Source organism: Podarcis erhardii (assembly GCF_964252035.2).
Source record: "Podarcis erhardii genome assembly, chromosome: 10".
In the NCBI taxonomy this organism is placed as follows: Eukaryota; Metazoa; Chordata; class Lepidosauria; order Squamata; family Lacertidae; genus Podarcis; species Podarcis erhardii.
In genome coordinates this window covers 4,569,505-4,587,965 of record NC_138500.1, presented here as the reverse complement: position 1 = coordinate 4,587,965, position 18,461 = coordinate 4,569,505, and the positions used below count along the sequence as shown (strand labels likewise).

General features: G+C 48.1%; 2 protein-coding genes across 2 annotated transcripts in view; both read right to left on the bottom strand.

Annotated features, from left to right (window-relative positions):
* Positions 1–575: 575 nt before the first annotated feature.
* On the bottom strand, positions 576–6,835 carry LOC309351887 (interferon-induced protein with tetratricopeptide repeats 5-like). The gene is made up of 2 exons (XM_081880043.1): positions 6,762–6,835; positions 576–2,673 (listed from the first exon to the last, which is right to left on the bottom strand). The coding sequence occupies exons 1-2, from the start codon at positions 6,818–6,820 to the stop codon at positions 1,302–1,304; spliced, it is 1,431 nt and encodes a 476-aa protein (XP_081736169.1). The 5' UTR covers positions 6,821–6,835; the 3' UTR covers positions 576–1,301.
* Positions 6,836–12,632: 5,797 nt separating this feature from the next.
* KCP (kielin cysteine rich BMP regulator) overlaps positions 12,633–18,461 on the bottom strand; it is a 102,102-nt gene continuing 96,273 nt past the window's right edge. The window contains exons 49-51 of the mRNA XM_081879579.1: positions 16,775–16,939; positions 15,970–16,276; positions 12,633–13,162 (exon numbers count right to left, since the gene is read on the bottom strand). Of these exons, the coding sequence (XP_081735705.1) occupies positions 12,945–13,162; positions 15,970–16,276; positions 16,775–16,939 (690 nt within the window). The 3' untranslated portion in view covers positions 12,633–12,944. The remainder of the gene's footprint in view (positions 13,163–15,969; positions 16,277–16,774; positions 16,940–18,461) is intronic.

Here is an 18,461-nt window from a genome sequence, read left to right as displayed (position 1 = left end):
ACTAAAGTATTAACAATCACAAAAGAATGCCCAGGTAATGCAATCAGTGACCATTATCAGGTATCCCGGCAGGCAGGATTTCTGTTGTAGACCGCCTCCTTCTGTGATGTATGTTTGATGCTTTTTGGGGGTGGTCTTGGGCTACAGGGTGGGCAATTTCAAAAGTCTATATAAGGGCTTGCGCACCATTGTTCGGGGTTCTCCTCCCTCCTGCATGGAGTGAGTGGGGACCCTGTTGCAACAGTTCCTTGAATAAAGATCAGGCTTACTGGCCGCTTTGCTTCTCAAAACACTCTGGTTGGCCTCTGTTATTTTCTGGAAGGGACCCAAAAGCTAATCTATTTCAACCCCCGGCCATTCTTACTTGGCTTTAAACTGTTTGCAATATTGTGCAGTGCCATCTTTTGATATATTAATAACTTGAATGGTTGCAACCCACCCTGGGACCTTAGGGTGACGGGCCAGCAATATGTGGTCACCATAATCTTAATACTGTTATGTGGCACCCAAATCTCTGAGCGGAGCGATATCCCAGGGCTCAGTTTCCTTGGAACAGGCAACAGTGGAGACCGTGGTGTCTTTAGGGTATATGGTTTATTTGCAGAACATATATACAACCTGAGCCCAAGATGGAGGGGCTCGCAGACTTAAGACCCCCAAAGGTCGTGCTTCTTCCATACTGACAGCCTTGGAATCAAGCGCAAAACTAACTGATCATTGCACTGAACAGCCTTTGTCTATCTCGGAGTTTCCCAAATTTGAGTCTCCAGCTGCTTTTGGACTACAACTCCCATCATCCTTGACCACTGGTCCTGCTAGCTAGTGATGATGGGAGTTGTAGTCTGGAGGGGGAAAAGATTGGGAAACCCTGGTCTATTCAAGAGAAGGAATGGCAGTAATTAGCGTGGCAACTACAGCCATTATTCCACAAAGAAACTCCTTGCTCCTTGGTTCAGCAATGGAATCCTCCATTGGCTTTTAACCCTTGCAGGATCCAGGACTAAAAATAGTAATAAATAATAATAATAATAATAATAATAATAATAATAATAATAATAATAGCAATGCCACTTCTAGAAACAACCACATTTTTTGCAGATAAATACAGCTGGAAACTTTTTTTTTTCTCCTTTAGTGCGGGGAGGGGAATGCAAAGAAACTTTATGGAAACCAGCTTTTCCCCAGCAAAAGCTGCTGGAGGGTCCAGGGGCTCAGAGGCTGCAGGAAGAGCCTCTTCCCAAACTGGAACGAAAGAGCCACAACCCCCTGCCTCTCTGCGAGTGTGTGAGTGTGGAGGTCCTTCACTGCTGGGCCCTGCCGTTCCCTCGCCACGAACCCCTTCGCTGTTGACTTGTAACCTGAAGCCCTGTTTCTTTAAGGAAGCTGTAGACAGCTCTCGCTTGGTCCATTTCTCCGTCTTCCCTGAACATCCTCGCCAGCCCCTTCAGGCGAATTTCCAGCTGCTTCCTCTCAAGGGAGTGGTCTCCAGGGATCCTGGCGGCTGCCTGGTACATCTCTAGGGCCTTGCTCTTCATCCCCTTCTTGTGGAGGAGAAAGTCCCCCCAGTGCATGTAGATGGACTGCTGGCATCTCTTGCTGGCTCCCGGGAGATCCTCCATCAGGTTCAGGTAGATCTCTTCCTCGTAAGCTGGCGACCTCTCGCCGTAAGCTTTCGCCATCTTCAGCCGGGTGAAGATGGAGAAAGGATCCATCTCCAGAGCGCGCTTGACGCTCTCAATGGCAGCCTCGACGGCTTCTTCTCTGACATCGCCTGGAGAGTGCTCCAACAACTGTAGGTAGCACATGCCAAGGTCATAGTGTAGGAGATGGTAGCCAGGATCTAGGGGGATGGCCTTCTTCAGAATGGAAATGGCCTTCTTCAGAATGGAAATGGTACAAGGAATGGGTTGCTGCTTGTACAGCTTGGAGACGATTCGGAGGACTTCGGGGTTCACGCTCTCCCGGGCAACATCGTCCACAAAGAAGAGCGCTCTTTCCGTGTCCACCGCCATAAGTGTCTGAGCCAAATAAGCTTTGGCTTCGTAGTTCTGCGGCTGGCGGGCGACGACTTCTTCCAGCAACTTCTGGGCTTCTTCCCGTTTTTCGGCAGTCCAGGAATGAGTGTAGGAGGCATAAACGGAGATGGCCAGTCCGGCCTGGAACTCCTCGTTGGACTCTTCCGCCTCCAGCGCCTTCCGGAAACATTCTGCGGCCTCGTCCCCGTTCCGGAAGCCCCCGGCCAGGAGGGACCAGCCTTTCTGAGCGTGGATTTCGGGGATCATCACAGAGTAGGCCTCTGGGCTGGCCAAGGACCGGCAAATGTCATGGATGCGTCCCAGGTAGAGGTCCACCATGTCGTAATTGACCAAGCGGTAGTAGACCCAGGCGTAGTTGCCGTAGGTCACCAGGGCCTGGCGGGAGAAGTTGGTGGGGTGGTCCCTCTTCAGAGCCCCCTCTGCTTCTCGGAGGCTGTCCAGGGCCTCCTCGTAGTTCCCCTGGAAGTCCTGAAGGTAGGCCCTCATGGCAAGGTAGGCACCTCGGTTGCGGTGCGGGGTGTGCTGGGCCAGCGGGGCCAGGGTCTGCAGGATGTGCAAGGCATCCACCTTGTCCTTGAGCTCGAAGTCCCAGGTGAAGTGGCACTGCAAGCTCTGCAGCTTCGATCTCAGAGGTCGGCTGCAGAGGGAAGAGGCAGGCAGGGAGGGAGGGAGGGAGATCGAGAAAGGGTGAGGGACACTCTCGAGAGGATATACAGTCGTACCTCGGGTTACAGTCATTTCAGGTTACATACGCTTCAGGTTACAGACTCCACTAACCCAGAAATAGTACCTCGGGTTAAGAACTTTGCTTCAGGATGAGCACAGAAATTGCATGGTGGCGGCAGCAGGAGGCCCCATTAGCTAAAGTGGTGCTTCAGGTTAAGAACGGACCTCACCTCCAGAACAAATTAAGTACTTAACCCGAGATACCACTGTACAGTCGTACCTCAGCTCCCGAACGCCTTGGGAGTCAAATGTTTTGGCTCCCGAACGATTGAAAACGGGAAGTGAGTGTTCCAGTTTTCCAAAGTTCTTCCTGAAGCCTATCGGAAGCCATGCTTTAGAAGTCGACTTCTGGAATGGATTCTGTTCGACTTTTGAGGTACAACTGTATAATGAATTGGTTTTTGTTGTGTGTTTTTTTAAGTACCTTTCCAAAACCAACAAACCGGAGTCCTTTTTGTTGGGGATAATTCAGAGGGAAATTCCCAGGTGTCAAAAAAGGCTATTTATGTATGTTACTGAAGGGACGCAGGTGGCGCTGTGGGTTAAACCACAGAGCCTAGGGCTTGCTGACAGGGGCGCCGACTTATAAAAAATATTGGGGGGGCCCATACCGGGGTCCTGCCCCGGGAAGTTTTCTAAATTTTAGATGAAAATTAGTGAGTTTTAAAGTTTTTAAAAGTATTTTAGAGTCATATGATCAACATTAGAACCCCGAAAACTCGACTCTCTATAACTCCACACTCCGGGAAACTCGACAAGCCTGAAACACTTTTTGGCTTTGAAAAAAGAAACAAAACATAAACACGCACGGTATTTTCGTAAAAAGCTAATTTAATTTACAGTAACAATTATGCTTATAGACTATTACAGAGCAGTGAATATATAGCTCTGAAAAGACTGAAATGATATTTAAATAAATCCTAAACTATCATTAAAAGAATAAAACATAAAATATTGCTGTCGCACAGTAATAGCACTTTGATTAATAAGTGAAATAGCTAATTTAAGCTTACTTTGAATAAGGCTGAGGGTTCATTAAATAAAAATAATATCTCAAAGTTAATGCTTTAATACACTTAATAAAGTTAATACAGTATGCCTAATACTGTATGTAAATACTGTAATACTGTATGTAAATAACGGGCTTTAATTGGGTCTTACACCCTAAAAATATTTAAGTATTTGAAAATAACTAATACAGTACTATAGTAATATAGAAATACAGTACTAAACTAGTACTAATATTTCGAAACTGAAAATTTAACATTCTGTATGTATTTAATTCTCTATTTTATAAAGATTTTTAATATCTGACAGTGAGTTTGGAGTAGCCCAATGCAAAAATCCTGAGGATCCATGTGGATCCGTGCTTTGTCACCACATTTTAAATGGGGAGGGAAGGAAAAACACAGAAGGGACAAGAAGCACAAGAGGGGTGTGCGGAGAAGCAGCTAGCTAAGAATGCAGGGGAGGAGTTTAATGGGGTGGGGGGGAGGAAAGGAAGGCAAAAGTCCCGGTCCCCCCAAGCCAGCCCTCTCTCTCTCTCTCTCTCCCACCTGCATGTGCGAGTCCCTAGAGCACGGAGAGGAGGAGGTGGTGGGCTGGAGCCGGCACGCAGTGTGACTAGGAAAGAATTAGAAGGAAGGACTCGATCCTTTCCTTAACCCTCTGCTTGCCAGGAGGGCAGGGGATTCCCTGCTCTTTGTTGAGTTTGAGCAAATGCAGCAACAGAAGCGGGTGGGCAGTAAGACCCTGAGGCAGAATGCAGGAAAGCAGCAGCTTCCGCCTTCCCTCCGCCCGACCGACCGATCTTATTTTTGCCTGATTTTTGCCCCTGTGCTCCGGCTCCAGGGACCACACATTCGCTCAATAACACGCACAGACATTTCCCCTTACTTTTTAGGAGAAAAAATCTGCGTGTTATAGAGCGAAATTTACGGTAATAATTTTCTTAAATTATTGGGGGGGCAGAGCCCCCCAAACGAATTTTTGAGGGGGCTCGGGCCCCCTCAGGCCCCATGGAGTCAGCGCCTATGCTTGCTGATCATAAGGTCAGCAGTTCGAATCCCCACGACGACGGAGTGAGCTCCCGTTGCTCAGTCCCTGTTCCTGCCAACCTAGCAGTTTGAAAGCACGTCAAAGTGCAAGTAGATAAATAGGTACCACTCTGGCGGGAAGGTAAACGGCATTTCCGTGCGCTGCTCTGGTTCGCCAGAAGTGGTTTAGTCATGCTGGGCACATGACCTGGAAGCTGTACGCCGGCTCCCTCGGCCAGTAAAACGAGATGAGCGCTGCAACCCCAGAGTCCGCCACGACTGGACCTAATGGTCAGGGGTCCCTTTACCTTTTTGTATGCTACAGCAGCCTGTGTTTTGCTAGCCCAAAAATGGAAACCAAGCGAGGTCCCAACCAAAGAAGAATGGAAACTTGAACTGATGGAATATGCGCAGCTTGCAGATTTGACATACAGAATAAGAGAGCAAGGGCATGTTTAAAGAAGGCTGGAAAATGTTTACTGATTATATGGGTGAAAGTTGTTGTCAGGGGCTCAGGAGCTGAGGCACAGGGAAGATGGGAGATGGAGAGCGAGGGGGAGGAATCCGAAGGGAGCGTAGGAGGGGACAGTGGTCCGAGGGATTCCATGAGCCTCTCCAGCGAATCGGAAGATTCACAGAAGGGAGCACCAGGGCCAGGGGCAGGGGGGTCCCAAGGGGAACGCCCCAGGAGCAAGGGGGCAGCAGGGAATCCCAGAGCAGTAGTTGGAAATCAGGACCAGCTTCCCCACCAGAGCAGAGTGGGGGGGGAAGAGTCCCAGGCATCGGGGCCAGTGCTTTCCCCACCAGGGAGAGGAGACGAGGCAGAGTCTACCACGCCTCCCTCGGAGAGTCGGACAACGGAAGGGAGGTCAGATCCGGCCAGTGTCACGGAAGAGGGAAGCAGTGATAGAAGCAGTGTAACGGTTAGGAGAAAGGTCACTGGGTTGGCGCGAGAAGCAAGTTCAAATGTACAGGAGCGCGGGACAGCAGAGAGTGAGGATTGGGAACCGGGTCCTAAAGCACGCCGGAGGCAGGGGGAGGAGCTAAGCGACTCAGCGTCGGAAGAGTCCAGAAAGGGCAATGCCCCAGAGGGCAGGAGGACCCAGAGGAGGAGAGAGCAGCGCAGGAGGTGGAGCAGGGCTAGGATCTTAAACTGGTGTGGAAGGGGCGGAGACTCAGACGGGACTTCGCCGATCTAGAGTCTAGACGTAGGGCTGCATGCTCTGGCTTTGAAATGGAAATTATACTTCACTAAAGACTTTTGTACATAATATCAGCCTGGCGTTGGTCCTCTGTGAGCTGGGACCTAGAGGCAGCTCTGACAGTTGTATACATTTAAAAACGCTGGCAGCCTTAAGGTAAATTCAGCAGTGCAAATAAGTTTTGATGGTGTAACAATGGAATACGGAATGGTTTAGGTCATTTACAATATCCAGGGATGTATGGTAGGCAAAATGAACCACGGAAAGAGAGGAAGGGAAGTCATTGATCTGAGATGGTTTAAATGAATATTCTGAAATGTAAATTAGAAAAATCTAATAAAACTATAGTGAGAAAGGGTGAAGGGGTACTGCGGGCAGGAGTTCTTTGCTCAAAAGGGCCCAGAAGATTTAGGATTTAGCCTTGGGCGTCACTGGAATGTGGCCTCTTGCCAAAAAAGGAAGGGTCACACCTGTTGCCCCGCCCACTTTTAACAATAGCCCCGCCCGCTTTGCACCGAGGCCCCACCCACTTTTATCCCTAGGCCCCGCCCACACGAGCAGGTGCTTCCCCCTACTGCCTAGATTTGGCCAAAGAGTGTCAGAGTAAAAGCTTCGTCGGTAGAGCAGGAGATTCTGGATCTCCGGGTTGTGGGTTTGAGCCCCACCTGGGGTAAAAGATCCCTGCACTTCAGGGGGTTGGACTAGATGACCGATGGGTCCCTTCCAACTCTACAGTTCCATAATCCTATCTCCAGCCCTACCTGCAGATGCCATCAGGGGACCACAAGATTTTAGAGCTGCAAGGGACCCCAAGGGTCATCTAGTCCAGCCCCGAGATCTCCTGCATGCAAAGCCCAGGAATTCGAGGAAAACAAAAGTCCTTTGGAGGTTTTTAAGCAGGGCTGGGATGGCCACATGCCAGGGATTCTTTAGCTGAGATTCCTGCCTTGCAGGGGCTTGGACTAGATGACTCTGGGGGTCCCTTCCAACTCCACAATTTATTTATTTTTTGGACAAATTATAACAATTTGTTTTATATAAAATTACATTTAAAAGGATCCATTGTGCCACAAAAAGAGAATAGCTCTATAAAGCATATATTGGTTTCTCGATTATCATTTTTATATATAAAAAGACAAAGTTGTGTAGAATTTAGAACAATTTAAAATTGAGAAACAATAGTCTTCTCCATGCTGGTTACTTCATTGTGAAGGAAATTGCCCCCTCTTGGGTTCATACCAGTAAGTGGTTCACAGTGTGAATGGGAGGCTATGATGTTCCATATCCTCCATTCAGCTTCTGTTACTGTTCTCTGAAGGAAGGCAGAGGCTCCTACACTTTAGCTCATCTAGTGTTTTCCAGTGTTTGTAGTTATTTGCCAAGTGTTGCATCAGAACAGGTAGCTTTGCAAATGCATCCCCAAGCATCAAACATGTCCATTATGAAGTAATCAATGAAGGATATCTGAAACTTGGGGATGCTACAGGTGTTCCTGTCGAAAACTGGCATAACACCTGGCAGACCCTGTCTCTTTTCTTCATCCGTCTGTGCAAAATATTCTTCTGAAATCCTCCCAGCCCATTCAAGACACAGTTCTAGAGGGCAACATGGATTTACAACATCTGCACATTTGATCATCATGCGCTTAATCAACGTCTGGTTATCTGGAATGTTCTTGAAATTGGTTGTACATTCACAGCCACTACCCTCATTCTGTGCTTATTCCGAGGACCATGGGTTTGGTGATGCTCTTGTTCACATGCTCAAAATGCTTTGTCATTTCTGCCAACGCCACAATTCTATGATCTCCAGTGTCAGAGGCAGCCTGCCTCCGAGACTGTGCGCACACCACCCTTCAAAGCACATTTAAAGTGTGCACGCACTGCCAGAACCCTGGGGACTGAAGGATGCTTGGAAATGCCCCTCGGATGTGTAAACTGCAGTTAACAGGGTTCTTTCTGGGTGGGGCGTGGGGCTTCAGGGAAACATCCTGGGGGTTCTTTTCCTCAGTACAGTGGCACCTCGGGTTAAGTACTTAATTCGTTCCAGAGGTCCGTACTTAACCTGACACTGTTCTTAACCTGAAGACCACTTTAGCTAATAGGGCATCCTGCTGCTGCTGCGCCGCCGGAGCACAATTTCTGTTCTCATCCTGAAGCAAAGTTCTTAACCTGAAGCACTATTTCTGGGTTACTGGAGTCTGTAACCTGAAGCGTATGTAACCCGAGGTACCACTGTACTGTGAATGTGGTACACCACGAGGTGCACGGCTCCCCATATGCTTAAGTCATCTAGTCCAGCCCTGAGATCTTCTGCATGCAAAGCAGGTGCTCTAACCACTGAGCCACAGCTGCCGCTCTCCTGATGTCGCGGGACTCCCGCTCCCGCTGCCCTTGCCCTTGGCCATGCTGGCTGCCGAAGCTGGGGTCCAGCAACACCCAACTTGCATTGCCGGGGGCCAGGCTATTCGGGGTGGGCGTTTCCCTCCCATCTCCCCCCTTCTAGGATTCAAACTCCCGCTCCACAAAATGCAGAACGGGAGGTCTTTAAGCCGGAGGAGTCAGATCTACGCAGGAGGAGTCCCTGCTCACCTCATTTTTCCAGAGAGGAGGCTGAATTTCGCAGGAAGCGAACTTTCCCTCGCCAGCGGTCCAGCAGTCTGCAGGATGCGACCTCCCTCTGCAAACCTTTGCCTCGCTCTCTCAGTTTACATAACAACGCAGTGAGCTCACTCGGGCAGAATAGAAACCGAAACTCAAAAGAGAGATCCGTTTCCTGTTTTGGAGAGGAAAGTTCCTTGGCTGCTTGCAAAGTCTCCAAGCGCAACATTTAATTTTAATTTTAATTTTAATTTTTTCCCCAAGCGCAACATTTTAGCCCCCCACTCGCGGAAATGAGTAAATCAGGGTTTAAACAGGGGCCATACGGCAAAATTGTATCTTGGCTCTCACCTGCAATCGATGCAAAGCTCCTCCCGGCTCGTTTTGCTCTCCATCCTTGCCTGCTCGCGCCCCACTCCGCTCCCCGATTCCCCCGCGCCTCCCGCTCTCCTCCCCGTCCCGATCCCATGTCCACAAGGTCGGGAGGGATCCTCAGTCCACCCTTGCAAGGTCTCCTCTGCTCGGCAGGGCAGCATCTGAGCCAAACAGCTACCTCCGAACCTCTGCGAGGCTTTGCAGAATTAGCTGTTGTTGTTGAGTCGTTTAGTCGTGTCCGCCTCTTCGTGACCCCCTGGACCAGAGCACGCCAGGCCCTCCTGTCTTCCACTGCCACCCTCATGCTAGTAGCTTCGAGAACACTGTCCCACCATCTCGTCCTCTGTCGTCCCCTTCTCCTCGTGCCCTCCATCTTTCCCAACATCAGGGTCTTTTCCAGGGAGTCTTCTCTTCTCATGAGGTGGCCAAAGTCTTGGAGCCTCAGCTTCAGGATCTGTCCTTCCAGGGAGCACTCAGGGCTGATTTCCTTCAGAATGGAGAGGTTTGATCTTCTTGCAGTCCATGGGACTCTCCAGAGTCTCCTCCAGCACCAGAATTCAAAAGCATCCATTCTTCGGCGATCAGCCTTCTTTATGGTCCAGCTCTCACTTCCATACATCACTACTGGGAAAACCATAGTTTTTACTATACGGACCTTTGTTGGCAAGGTGATGTCTCTGCTTTTTAAGATGCTGTCTAGGTTTGTCATTGCTTTTCTCCCAAGAAGCAGGTGTCTTTTAATTTCGTGGCTGCTGTCACCATCTGGAGTGATCATGGAGCCCAAGAAGGTAAAATCTCTCACTGCCTCCATTTCTTCCCCTTCTACTTGCCAGGAGGTGATGGGCCCAGTGGCCATGATCTTCGTTTTTTTGATGTTGAGCTTCAGACCATATTTTGCGCTCTCCTCTTTCACCCTCATTAAAAGGCTCTTTTATTCCTCCTCACTTTCTGCCATCAAGGTTGTGTCATCTGCATATCTGAGGTTGTTGATATTTCTGGTTTCTCTTTTTCTCCCGATTCCAGGCATGTCTACTTGGAAGTAAGCCCCAGGCTGGCCACGGAGGAGAAACCTGCAAAGGGGGAGGGGGTGGAGAGGCTCCAAGGGCGAGGGGCATGACTGCGTTCCTGGAACAGAGCACCCAGACAGCGGTGCCCACCTTGGGGCTGAAAACCAGGCAGGTGCTGGTCCAAACCGGCAAAAGGCCTCCTTGATTCTCCATTTGCAGTGCAGCACCTTCAAAGCTGCCTGGGCTGGAGGATGGAGTTTTGTGGCATTGCAAAGAAGTGTGCTAAGCTTTTAAATCAACCCCTTTTGAGGTTGCAAATAAAGGTTTGTGGGGTTGTGGTCTAAAGTTAACCACCGAGCCTCTTGGGCTTGCTGATCGGAAGGTTGGTGGTTCGAATCCCCGTGGCGGGGTGAGCTCCCGTTGCTCTGCTCCAGCTCCTGCCAACCTAGCAGTTCGAAAGCACGCCAGTACAAGTAGATAAATAGGTACCACTCTGGCAGGAAGGTAAATGGCATTTCCATTTACCATTTCCATACCCTCTGGTTTCCGTCAGTGTTCCGTTGCGCCAGAAGCGGTTTAGTCATGCTGGCCACACGACTTGGAAAGCTCTCTGTTCTAAGAATTCTAAGATCTCAAATATAAATTAAACATTCATAAATGTGCAAGGCATCCATAAGTATATGAACCATGTGTCTGAAATAGTACAGGAGAGCAATTCTGAAGCCATTTGGACTCTCCCAATGACCTCAGAGTAACGTGGGTGGAGCTGTGGGTTAAACCACAGAGCCTAGGACTTGCCGATCAGAAGGTCAGCAGTTCGAATCCCCGTGATGGGGTGAGCTCCCGTTGCTCGGTCCCTGCTCCTGCCAACCTAGCAGTTCGAAAGCACGTCAAAGTGCAAGTAGATAAATAGGTACCACTCTGGTGGGAAGGTAAATGGTGTTTCCGTGCGCTGCTCTGGTTCGCCAGAAGAGGCTTAGTCATGCTGGCCACATGACCCGGAAGCTGTACGCCGGCTCCCTCGGCCAGTAAAGCGAGATGAGCGCCGCAACCCCAGAGTCGGCCACGACTGGACCTGATGGTCAGGGGTCCCTTTACCTTTATGACTTCCCTTAATCCAGACAATAGACTTCTGTTGATGCAGCCTAGAATAGCATTAGCCTTTTTTGCTGCTGCATCACACTGTTGGCTCATGTTCAGCTTGTGGTCCACCAAAACCCCCAGATCCTTTTCCCAGGTACTGCTAGTGAGACAGGTGTCCCCCATCCTATATTTGTGAATCTGGTTCTTCCTGCCTAAAGGCAGAACCTGGCATTTGTCCCTACGGAAATTCATTTTGTTCGATTTGGCCCACTTCTTCAAGCTGTGAAGGTCACCTTGATCCCCCTTCTCTCTGCCATCTCTAGGCCCAAGCAGAAAACACCTCTGTGCCAGAGAGATCCTTTTTTATTCATCCAATGGAGCGATGGCAGACACCCTCTGCCACAATACATCCAGACTGCGCCTCCCCACGGGGAGAGTGGGTTACAACCAGAGGGAGATTTGGGTGTGGTGGGCCCCCTGTGGAAGATCTTCCCATTCTGGTCTCCACCAAAACCCATTGGCTGATGGCAATGTCCGTCACCATTGGCACATAGAAAGGCATCAATGAGGACTAGGATTGTGCTTGGCTTGCACAATCAGTGCGCACAGAAACCACCAGGCAAGTTCTAGGAGGAAACTGACCAGGTAGAATAAATCCTGCAACTGAGACATTTTTTTGGGTTGTACATAATTTATTCTGGCTTTACGATTCAAGCTTTTGGCTTGAGATTTTCGAGGCAGTGGAGAAGGCACAGAAGGAAGTCAGTGAGGACTAGAACCATGCTTTGAAATGAAGGCTGGAATTCTCACCTGTGGAACATCTTCCCATTCTGGTCTCCACCAAAACCCCTTGGCCAATGGCAATGTCCATCATTATTGGCACATAGAAAAGAATCAATGAGGTCTAGGATCTTGCTTGACTTGCACAATCCATGCACACAGAAACCACCAGGCAAGTTCTAGGAGGAAACTGACCAGGTAGAATAAATCCTGCAACTGAGACATTTTTTTGGGTTGTACATGATTTATTCTGGCTTTACGATTCAAGCATTTGGCTTGATTTTTTTTGAGGCAGTGGAGAAGGCACAGAAGGAAGTCAGTGAGGACCAGAACCATGCTTCAAATTGAATGCTGAAATTCTCACCTGTGGAAGAACTTCCCATTCTGGTCTCCACCAAAACCCATTGGCCGATGGCAACGCCAGTCATCAATGGCATGTTAGAAAGGCGTCAATGAGGACTAGGGTTGTGCTTCGCCCAGTTCTCTAATGTTGAGGTCATTTTTTAACCCCGATTCTGTCTTGTGTGGCATTAGCTCCCCCTCCCAGTTTGCAGCCCCCCCTCACAAATCTGAGAAACGTTCCCTCTCTTCGTTCATCCGAGTTATTTAGAAAGAAGGGGGCCCAAAACCCATTGGCCAATGGCAATGTCCGTCATCATTGGCACATTAGAAAGGCATCAATGAGGACTAGGATAGTGCTTCGCTTGCGCAATCAGTGCGCACAGACACCACCAAGCGAGTTCTAGGAGGAAACTGACCAGGTGGAATAAATCCTGCAACTGAGACATTTTTCTTGGTTGTACATAATTTATTCTGGCTCCACGGTTCAAGTTTTCGGCTTGATTTTTTTGAGGGAGTGGAGGAGGCACAGAAGGAAGTCAGTGAGGACCAGAACCATGCTTCGAATTGAAGGCTGGAATTCTCACCGCGGAGAGCATGTTCTGCCCAGGCACCCCTGCCTTTCAAGGGGAGAGAAGCTTGCTTTGCCAAAATCTCTCCCCCTGGAACAGGCAGGGGAGCTGCCCCACCCCAGTCCCAGGCTCCCCCAGACGAGGCAAAGGCGGAGGCTTCCCTGGAAATAATCCGGTTCCATCCTGTCTCAGAGAGTTCCGTAGATGATGCGAGGGCAGGACTCGGGGAGGATGCAGTGGGCTTCGTGTTCCACCAGCCCGGCGGGGCATTGGCAGCCTGGCACGCAAGGCTTGAAGCAGTGGGACTCCAGGACCCCCAGCGGGACGGCACGGTTGAAACACGTCTTGGGGCAAGGGGGGCCGCACTCGTCAAAGACGTAGCCCCGGTCTTGGGGGCAGCCCACGGCTGCAGGGAGGGGAGAGAAAAAGAGAGAGAAGAGGTTAGATAAGGCAGGATCCGGCCCACGGGGACTGAGGCCTGACTCATCTCGAGATGGCATCTCAAATTCAGGTTGAAGTTGGAGTCTCAGCCAAATGAAAATTATACAATTATACAGTACCTCGGGTTAAGTACTTAATTCGTTCCGGAGGTCCGTACTTAACCTGAAACTGTTCTTAACCTGAAGCACCACTTTAGCTAATGGGGCCTTCCGCTGCCGCCATGCCGCCACCACACGATTTCTGTTCTCATCCTGAAGCAAAGTTCTTAACCCGAAGTACGATTTCTGGGTTAGCGGAGTCTGTAACCTGAAGCGGATGTAACCTGAAGTGGATGTAACCCAAGGTACCAGTGTGTGTGTGTGTGTGTGTGTGTGTGTGTGTGTGTGTGTGTGTATATATATTACATTTATGAGAAAACAGACATACATACAAGTCAACAAACAAACATACAGTGGTATCTCGGGTTACATCCGCTTCAGTTTACATACGCTTCTGGTTACATACTCCGCTAACCCAGAAATATTGCTTCAGGTTAAGAACTTTGCTTCAGGATGAGAACAGAAAACGTGTTCCGGCAGCGCGGCAGCAGCAGGAGGCCCCATTAGCTAAAGTGGTGCTTCAGGTTAAGAACAGTTTCAGGTTAAGAACGGACCTCTGGAACGAATTAAGTACTTAACCTGAGGTACCACTGTACAATCAATCAATCAATCAATCAATCAATCAATCAAATAACAGAAAAATCAAACAAACCACCACATTATAAGATACAAGAAGATTAATATAATTATCACCATATATACTCCTGATAGGGACGTGGGTGGCGCTGTGGATTAAACCACAGAGCCTAGGGCTTGCCGATCAGAAGGTTGGCGGTTTGAATCCCCGCGACAGGGTGAGCTCCCGTTGCTCGGTCCCTGCTCCTTCCCACCTAGCAGTTCAAAAGCACCTCAAACGAATTAAGTACTTAACCCAAGGTACCAGTGTAGATTTATGAGAAAACAGACGTACATACAAGTAAACAAACATACAATCAATCAATCAATCAATGAACAGAAAAATAAAACATACCATCACATTATAAGATACAAGAAGATTAATATAATTATCCTCATATATACTCCTCATACTGAACACAATTATAAAACTTATAGAGAAGAAATTTAAAACTGACTTCCACTTAATCTCACTGTACTTTATCTATCCATTACTTTATACCATACTATATATTTCTTATATAGTTCTTAGAATTCATATACCGGCCTATACTTGGGGGTCTCTGCAGAGACAGGGCAGCCCAAGGGGGCATCTAGGTCCAGCCCTCTGAAAAGCAGGAATCAGGACAGATAGCCATCACACCTCTATTTAAAAGCCTCCAGAGAATAATAGAATCATGGAATTGTCAAGTTAGAAGGGACCCCGAGTGCCATCTAGTCCAACCCCTGCAACTAAACCATACAGTGGTGCCTCGCAAGACGAAAAGAATCCGTTCCGCGATTCTCTTCGTCTAGCGGTTTTTTCGTCTTGCGAAGCAAGCCCATTGACGGCTTATCGGCTTAGCGCTATTAGCGGCTTTTAGCGGCTTATCGGCTTAGAAAAGGGGGGGGGGGAGGAAAAAAACCCCGCAGGAACTCGCAATACATTTTTGTCTTGCGAAGCAAGCCCATAGGAAATTCGTTTTGCGAAGCACCTCCAAAACGGAAAACCCTTTCGTCTAGCGAGTTTTCCGTCTTGCGAGGCGTTCGTCTTGCGGGGCACCACTGTACATGACCGGTGGTTGCCCTTGCGGGTGTGATGAAACTGTTCCTTTGCTGGAAGAAAAGCAACTTTGTGAGCGGAGACCCCTTTCTCTTTTGACTTTCCCCTTATAAGTTTCAGTTTCCATTTCTCAAGCGCCCTCTGCAGTCCTTGCACAGAAGCTGCTACGTCCCAGCTCTGTCAGCAATGTCCAGGCAACACAATGACCACGTACATACGCAATGGACAATCTTTATTGAATTCCTTCAAACCACAACAAGTCCAAAATGAAATCTTTAGTCTCAAAGTCTCTGGAAATCTTAAAATGAAGCAAGGTACAAGACTTTGTACGATGAAACACAAGCTGTGTGAAGCTTTGTGTATTCAGCAAATATGATGTCCAACACTGAACAGTGATTCCAGATATTGACTGCTGTTTCGTAGAATTCTACGTGGAGCAGTGCTCGTGTAATAATGTAGTCACTGCATTTGATATTTTCATTTACGTACATTCATTTGAAATAAGATGGGTTTATGAGGCAATTCTATATCTTCCCACCACGCTGATGAAAAATTCTATGTTTTGAGCGTTACACTGAGATTTTTTTGCTATTTATTTTGCGTTTTTGTGGCTCTTTTCGTTTTGCTTTTGTGACTGCGTGGAACCCAATTCAGCTACCAATTGATTGTGTGACTGCAGTACATTGCTTATTGCTTTCGTTTTATGGATCAGTGGTCTCGTTAGAAAGTAAAATCCATGTTAAATTGCTGTTTCAGGGGTTGTTTTCCCAAAGTCTGGAACGGATTAATCCATTTTGCATGACTTTCTATGGGAAAGCGCACCTTGGTTTTGGAATGCTTTGGTTTTGGAACAGACTTCCGGAACGGATTAAGTTTGAGAACCAAGGTAGCACTATATTAAAGAAAACGATTAAAAAAATAAAAGAATGGTAGAGTCGGAAGGCACCCCAAGGGTCATCTATGTCCACGGGCCTCCCACCCCCCCTCCTGCCCCCCCCACCTTGCCTGCCTCCTCACCGCAGAGTGTGGGCGATCGCCAGTGCAGCACCAGCCCTGCCCGTCGGCACTGGGCGGCGTAGGCCTCTAGGGCCTCGCAGAGGCAGTCTTCCGCCGCGGCCGCTCCGCAGGCACAGAGATCGTAGACGCAGGAGGCGAAGAAGGGCTCTGGCGGGACGGCAGGGTGGCAGCGCTCGAAGGGAGGCGCCTTGAGGACCTTGCAGCGGCTGTTGGCCTCTTTCCGGGAGCGGTAGCCAGACTCCTTGCAGGGGTCCACGTCCGGCGCATCGGGGCAGCTGGCAGGTCCAGTGGCGTTGGCGCCGGTCACCTGAGCCGGAAGAAACAGAAGGATGTCAGAAGAGCCAAGGGAGCCCATTTGGTCCAGCATCCAAACACCCCTAAGAACTTGGGGACAGAGCCCCAAAATGGGAAACGAGAGAGGTCTCAATGAAAGAAGATTGGCGACTTAAGTTGATAGAATATGCGCAGCTTGAAATCAACAAATTGCGCTAGTAGGATTACAAGAAGTTTTGTAAGGAGAAATATACAAAGCGTTACAAAGTAGAAAAAGATATTTGTTGAATATATGGGGGGAAATTGTGTACACCTGAAAACACTGGCAGCATTAAGATAGATGTTGAGCTTCAGACCATATTTTGTGCTCTCCTCTTTCACCCTCATTAAAAGGTTCTTTAATTCCTCCTTGCTTTCTGTCAACTTTTTCCTTTTTTTAAGGGAAATTCCCTTATTCCGAATAGGATTCCTCGTAAGAAATGGGAAAAGTTGACAGCTATGCCCCTGCCACCCACCCCCTCGCTGATGTTACCTTCCAGCTGTTGCCGAAAGCCGCCTCTGACAAGGTGAGGTGGCCGGAACGGAGGCGCAGGTCGTCCTGTGGATAGTTGTTGAAGTTGCCACACAGGCCACAGGTGTGGCCTTTGTATGTGCCAGGGACGCTGACCTCAAGGTGGGAGCGGCCGTTCCAGAGAACCTAGTGGAAAAAGGACACTCACGGAACCAAGAAATTACACAAAACAAATGAAAATTCCTGAAACGAGAAGTACCGTATGTTTCGCTCCATAAGAGGCACCTGACCATAAGACACACCTAGTTTTTAGAGGAGGAAAACAAGAAAAATAATATTCTGAACGAAACAGTGGCTGTATGATTTTTGTGGTTCATGCTGTGGCCACAGACATGATGTGATTTGACGGTGAGTTTGGGGTAGTCCAATGCAAAAATCCTGAGGATCCATGTGGATCCGTTCTTTGTAACCACGTTTTTGCACCATTGCAGCCCCAGGAAACAGTGGATGTGTGTGTGTTTTGGTGCAGGCTGTAGCCATGGACATGCTATATGATCTGATGGTGAATTTGGGGTGACCCAGTACAAAAATCCTGAGGATCCATGTGCTTTTACCTCCCCCCTCCCAGGCAGCCTCCTTTTTCGCTAGAGTCCCTTATCCCCCTCTCGATCGCTTGCTGATCAGCTGATCAGCGGTTTTGTTTCAATACCCCCTTCCTTCTTTCTAAAAAAAGAAGAAGCACGATCTGCTTTTTGCCCCTGGGCAATTCAGCTCCAGGGACCACACATTTGCTCCATAAGACGCACAGACATTTCCCCTTACTTTTTAGGAGGAAAAAAGTGTGTCTTATGGAGCAGAAAATACGGTAATCGACTATAGGGTTAAACTAAATTACAAAAATCAAAAAGTTTAAGGAAAAAATTAACCTAGAATTGAGCAAAGCCTTAACGAGATGCCGGCTACAAACCTCATTTCACTGAACTAATCAGTCTCCTCAGAAGGAAATAGAGAAATCATAAACCTTTAATGATTTTAAACAAACTCAAGAGCAGGGCTGAAACGCTTCCCTGAGTTTACAAAAAAGGTTTGTTTTGGACAAGTTTTGGACATAGCCCTATTTCAGAGAGCAGCAGTAATAAGAAATTGAGGACACGGCTGTGAAAACGAGATAAGCTGTTTTAGATTTTAAACAAACTCAAAAACAGGGCAGAAACACTCCTGACTGCAGATGTTAAAGACAGATATAGGGTGTTTATACTGTAGGGTGAAAGAAATTTTAAAGGGGCAGACCATGCAGTTCAAACAAAGGGCGGGATTGCTAAGGTTTGTAAAGAATAACAAGAATAATATTAAATAGAGTTCTAAGAAATTATTATAAGAAGGAACTAAAGTCAATATAAGAATTGAGACCTGACGGAATTAAGGAACCAAATCTATAAATCCAATACATTTCTTTCTGTAGCAATTTCTTTCTTAAAAGATCCGTATTTATCTCAGGAGTTTGATATTTATAAATGATAAACCATCTGAAATCCGTTGCCTTATGTTCAGCTTAAGGCTTTGTTCAATTCTAGGTTAATTTTTTCCTTAAACTTTTTGATTAAACTTTTTGGAATGTGTGCAGAGGAGGGCGACCAAGATGATCCTGGGTCTGGAAACCAAGCCTGATGAGGAACGGTCGAAGGAGCTGGGTATGTTTAGCCTGGAA

Coding starts and splice junctions, on each gene's coding strand:
- LOC309351887 (XM_081880043.1), bottom strand. CDS start 6,820: ATGACCCTTGGGGTCCCTTGCAGCTCTAAAATCTTGTGGTCCCCTGAT. Junction 2,674..6,761: donor TCCCCTGATGGCATCTGCAG/GTAGGGCTGGAG, acceptor TTCCCTCTGCAG/CCGACCTCTGAGATCGAAGC.